Consider the following 6,192-nt stretch of genomic DNA (forward strand, 5'->3'; position numbering starts at 1 on the left):
ATTTAGTTATTCTTAAGTGTTACCAGTATATTAGTAAATAATAATGTGTACATATTACATCTTTAGAATTATTAATAACAGTACTGTTTTACTCAACCATGCATATCTTCCAGTTGAGGCCCAAGAAAGTTATCAAGCCAAAGAGACATATCTACTCACCATTGATGTACAGTAAGTAATGTAGCTGTGTACAGCTATTTTTTTCTGGTTGCCAAAGTAAGGATTTATGTTTTGTAAGTTTAAACCTTTCAGTCAAGAAAGGACTGTAAGCTTTTTATCCACCATATTTGTGAACAGACACATTTCCCATGTATTCATAGTATTCATAACACACACATGACTCTTGTCAACTGTATTCAACTTCCACCATCATGAATTAAACACTCCCTTAACTTATTTGAGTTTTGTACAGCCAACCACAAAAGAATTTGAACCTGAACTAATTTCCACTGTGGAGCATTTGTGAACAGTTCCTAAGTCTATGTGCCTCTCCTCACTTTTGTTGAAGAACAGCCTAAAATATTTTAGATGTTAGATCTGAAGCCACATATTTGCCTTCATTATCACCTCTTCTTCAAGGTGGAGTTATACAGTTACAGGCTGTGATTTAGCCTACAGTCTACTGTATGACCATGTGACTTCGAGGTGATATTTACTGTAATTTCCAGACTATTAGCCGCGGCTTATACATAGACTGTCTCTTGTCTCTTTTAACTTGCATAAAACACTGTCTTATACACAATGCGGCTTATATGCGGGAAATGACTGTAGTATTATTCAGTAGGCTACAGTATCAATCACACCGCAGCAAAGCTACAGCGGACTGTACTGCCACCTCGTGGCGATAAGTTGTAATACATTTCACGCAGCTGCGTGAATCAAGCAACACATGAAAGAAACGGCCATCACAATGTAACACCCACTGTACAATCATGTTTTTCTCAGGTTTTTATCAAATAAGGACTCCACTAAGATGCCCATCCTGGATGTCACCATTCCAACTGGATTTGAAGTAGATACAGGAGACCTCTTCAAGGTGAGATGCATTCAGCCTAAACATATGTTTGCAGTGTTTATACTAAAGCATTAGTGTATGGTTCTCAGAGGTGGACAAAGTACAGAATTCCTTTACTTAAGTGAAGTATAGATACACTATGTCAAATATTACTCCAATACAAGTGAAAGTTTTCAAGTCAGAAGTCGAAGTACAGAATCACTTGCTTTTACCAATACTTAAGTATTTAGAAGTACAAGTATTTTTCCTTTTTAATGCATTGAAATATAATCTTTAGTTGGTCATGTGTATATCATAGGACTTCAAGAGATCTTTAGTTCCATATCCAACAAAAACATTTGACCTATTTTCATAACTTTGCAACTGTTCAAATGGATGCAATATACTCCAATTTAAATCATTACTCATTCTCTGTTCACAAATCTAAAACATTTTCACTGCCGAATACAAAACCATAACTTAAATATAGCTGCAAGCAGCAATGAGGGGGCCAATCAGTTAGGCCAGAGTAACTATGGCAACTCAGGGCTGTTAGCTCAATACCGCAATCAGACATATGGCCGTAAACTGTCAGAGGTTCAAGTGTCATGTCTATAGCACATCAAAAGTTACAATCCAACATGCATTTTGCCAATTGCAGTGACCGTAGAGGTCAAAGGTCACCAAAATCTTGGGCGTCCTTCTGGTCATAAGTCCATATACTAAGTTTGGTTTTGATACATGCAAGGGTTGCTGAGATATGAGCTCACTTCCTGTTTTGAGGCTTTTGAGAATCAGATTAAATCTGTGACCTACGTACGAAAACTTTTTGGTGTTTTTCATTAAATCCAATATGACGGGTGAATCAAATAGGTTGATGTCAGAAGCTGTCCTCTGTCGACATAAGGACCTTCAACAGTATCACCAGACGCCACTAGTTTGTTTTAATTCTAAACACAACAGCAGCTACAGGTCAAAAGGCATGTTTCTGAATTACAGCGCCCCCTAGATGTCAGAGGCCAAATTAGCTCACTTCCTGTTTGGCAGCTTTGCCGCTAATTTCGATTGGCGGTTACTGGCAAACGGTTTTAGTTCCGAATAGGAAAAGCAATGCGTGTATGAAGGCTTGGTGTGCAGATGATGTGTGTCAAGTTTGGCGTCAAACGGACAAAATTTGTGACCGGTGAAAAATTGGTTTCACTGTCGATAAAATCCGAAATGTCGGAAAATGACGTCATAGGGTGCGTTCAACTCGGCTTGGTACAAGGATTCCAACGTTACTTGATTTTGAGAATCGGACCAACGGGTCAAAAGTTATGTGCGTAAACGCACTTTCAACTTTGACCTGTTGTTGGTGCTAGAGCGTATGAGGTGCCGACATGAAACTTGGTCACATGAATTATGGGACTGTCCCCAATCCATGTGCCAAATACAATTATTCCACTGCTCGGTTGAGTTCTCTATTGTCCTGCGTTCTAAGTTGTGTTGCGTTGTGTAAGTCACAAGTTTCCAAAAATATTAATACTCAAGTAAAGTACAGATACTCAAAAATCATACTTAGGTACAGTAATCAAGTAAATGGTCTTAGTTACTGTCCACCTGTGATGGAAATTATATTGACAAATAAAGTATCTTTACTCTACAGCTGCAGGAAGGAAGAGACCGCTTCATTCAGAAATGGGAAAAAGACAAGAAGCTCTCAGAGAGAGGCTCCCTTATCATCTATCTTCCTAAGGTACTAGAATCTAAATCATTGTCTTTATAAGGTACTGTACTAGAATCGAATCATCTTTGATCCAAGATGGTGGCCTGGTTGCATTGCAAGGCTCAGTGTCCATATTATGCAAATTAGTATTTTTGTTTTGTGTATGTTAGTTTATTAAAGTATGTTTAGTGTACATATTGTACAGCCGACAGGAACGCTTGGACATCGGTACCGAACATCTTGTTCAGCATAATCCCAGAGATTGCCAAAACAGCAGGACCAGCTAACTCCGCTGTACCGACCAGATATAAACAACCTAGGAAACATTTAAACAAAGACCAAAGTCGAGGAAGATGCTGCTGAGAGCTAGGCTTGAGCTTACTCCACATTCCTGACTTTCCCAAACTTTTTTACTGAGGACCCACTTTTGAAAAAATGACAGACCAAATGTGACCCAGTTCACTTCATATATAACATGCAACTACCAAATACTGCCCTAAACGTAGATGTTTTAAGGGTGGTCGATGACACCCAATTCCACGCCCCCAGAGTCTCTCCCGGTGGTTTGGAAGTGCCCGCTGTGTAGCAACTCCATGGCAAGCCCCCAGCATATCTTATCATGATCAAATCAAATCAGGCTTATTGGCCATGTACACTTGCGTATACAAGGAATTTGGTCTCTGCATTTATCTCATCCTTGAATTAGTGAACACACACAGCACACAGTGAACACACAGTGAGGTGAATCACACACTAACCTGGAGCAGTGAACTGCCTTCATATAGCGGCGCTCGGGTAGCAGTGAAGGCTTAGGTGCCTTGCTCAAGGGCACTTCACTTCACTCTGGGGATCGAACCGGCAACCCTCCGGTTATAAGCTTGAAGCCCCAACCAATAGGCCACGGCTGCCCCACGCAAGGGGTTGCCGTCACTGGGACATTTTAGGTAGCACCATAATCAGGTCCTGACTAGGTTGGCTGAGGTCCTGGAGAGATCTAGAGTGGTAGCACTGAAAGTCTGCATTGGCAGGATTTACTGTACACCTAAAAACATGGTCCAAGCACCTGGACAGAAGAGAAACACCATTCTGTCATCTGGCAAAGACTGACAGATGTTGTTGGACCTCAGGAAGAGGCAGGTCTTCCCTAGAGAGATTATAACAACCACTGTCCACAGCCATACATCGTCTAGCTGTTCTGCATGGATTAAAGGGTTCTCCTCATTGAATTTACTGTTCCCTGGGAGGGAGGAATGGTGACAGCACACAAGAGGACACACCTCAAGTACTCTGAGCGCTGGAAGAAGAGATGTTTCGACGTCGAGCATAGCGTGTTCATGCATCCACTTCGCCTTTCCTCGTCTCGGGGTCGGCTCCGGCACTCAGCAACGTCTCCTCTCCCCAACGTCTCGCTCGTCCCGGCCTCGGTTCGTCGCTGCCCACCCCACTGTTGCATCCCTCCCACTCTAGTCCGTTCTTCAGTCCGTCTCCTAGTTCGTCTCCTTTTCTACTGCTGGTCCCTCGGGCATTTAAAATACTCCCGCCGCCCACGTTCACCAATCGCACGCATGATCTAATCAGTCTCTACAGCTGTTACATTCATTACTCGTGACTTGTTGTGCTACATTTAAACCTCCCCCACTGGCCATATAGTCACCCTGTGACACAGGCCTACAAAGCTTACTTTTATGTAGCCTACACAAAAACAGCAACATCAATGAGTAATGTTTACCATGCAACTTGGCACTCCAGGTGCATTGTAACATGTAAAAACAGACTTGATATGGATATTGTTTTGTTAAGTATTTTCTGTTTCCTGTGAATTCACATTAGATCTCACATCGACAACCAGACAGGATTGCCTTTAAATTGCACAAAGTCATGGATGTTGGTATGATACAGCCAGCAGCAGTTACTGTATATGAGTACTACGACCCTGGTGAGTTACACACACACACACACACACACACACACACACACACACACACACACACACACACACGAGAGTTGCCACATTTGATTTGAGAAAAAACAGTCTACATTTAGGCCCACCAGGAGTGCAAAAGATCTGGTGCTTTAGCCCAGCAATGTTTGTTTCGTTTTTCTGGTAAACAATTTTGAATATTGGGCTGTTAAAGATGCAATTTCAACATAGTTTGAGAAGGAAAGGAAGGGCAATCGTTGGGCCATAATCATCATAAAAATAAATCTTTAAAAGATCACCAAAAAAAATAAACGAGAACAATCCCAGGAAAACCAGAATGTGTGGCCACCCTAACACACACACACACACACACAGAGAGAGAGAGAGAGAGAGAGAGAGAGAGAGAGAGAGATGTATGATTTTCCTCCCTTTCATGTTTCTTCTTTCAGACGTTCGTTGTGTGAAGTTCTACCCGACCGAGACTGCTGAACTCAAAAGACTGTGTGTCGGAGATGTCTGTCAGTGTGCAGAGGGTAAGGGGGATTCTATAATGTATTTTCTATTTTATTTGACTATTTTACTGAAGAATGTAGAGTGATATGTGTTTCTTTGTTATGACTTTGGCTTGACACCTCTCCTTAAGCACTCTCTTTAGATGCGTACCTGTTTTTCATGTTAAATTCCCGGAGGATCAGGAGGGTTTTTTTTTTATATGTTTTTATTTATTTTAAAGGCCAGTTATTTCATGGATCCAGGATACTATACATCCTGATAAAGTTCCCTTGGCCTTTGGAATTAAAATAGTCCCATATCATCACATACCCTTCAAGAGATTGGCATGGTGCTTTTTCCAGTTAACCTATTATCCTGGTTGATACTCATTGAGCTCAATGCAAATCGAACAGGCTAATCGTCAGTTTGTAAAGTTTAGACAAAGTAGGAAGTAACGCTATGAATGCCTGACCAATGCAATGGGCTGGACCAATGATTTTGCCAAACAACCAGCAATGGACCAAAGTTAACGCACGAGTCTACAACCGTCACCATGCTAGTGTTGGAGACCTTTCCCATGGGTGTCCAGATTCTATTCATCAATGAGAACACAAAGTAAATAAATCTGATTCTAAAACAGATCGTTTCGGTCCTTGGTTGTGATTGGCTGAATCACGTTCCATGCCGTTGTAAATATCACGATAACCTCACACCTTGACCGCATTTCGTTCTATAGTAATGCGCTACCACAAAACTAGCACAAAAGTGGCTGCGTCTCGTTGTATGGCAACTATTCAAATGGAAGGAGTATATTTCTTGGCGGAAGAATGACTATCTATGAATATATTGTTACTTCTTCGTTGCTGTGCTTTTGTTTCATGAAATCCTGCTAGGTCGACAAAAGTTACATGCATGCTGTTTATTTATTAAAACATGAATTAATAAGGAAGAAGTGTGGTAGATATGGGATGGCTTTGGCTTGTGTGTGAACATCAAAGCAATGTGCTTTTATTTGTCTGTCATTGTCTTACTTTGTGTCATGTTTTTCTCATAGGAATGTGCAGCAAACAGAGGAAGACA

General features: G+C 41.2%; 1 protein-coding gene across 1 annotated transcript in view; it reads left to right on the forward strand.

The window, feature by feature from the left end:
- The window catches only part of LOC134077193 (complement C3-like), a gene marked incomplete at its 3' end in the record, with an annotated part of 52,071 nt that extends 45,879 nt beyond the window's left edge, over positions 1–6,192 (forward strand). Inside the window, 6 exon segments of the mRNA XM_062532648.1 lie at positions 114–171; positions 946–1,036; positions 2,640–2,729; positions 4,530–4,635; positions 5,070–5,153; positions 6,167–6,192. Of these exon segments, the coding sequence (XP_062388632.1) occupies positions 114–171; positions 946–1,036; positions 2,640–2,729; positions 4,530–4,635; positions 5,070–5,153; positions 6,167–6,192 (455 nt within the window).

Source organism: Sardina pilchardus, chromosome 1 (assembly GCF_963854185.1).
Source record: "Sardina pilchardus chromosome 1, fSarPil1.1, whole genome shotgun sequence".
Classification (NCBI taxonomy): domain Eukaryota; kingdom Metazoa; phylum Chordata; class Actinopteri; order Clupeiformes; family Clupeidae; genus Sardina; species Sardina pilchardus.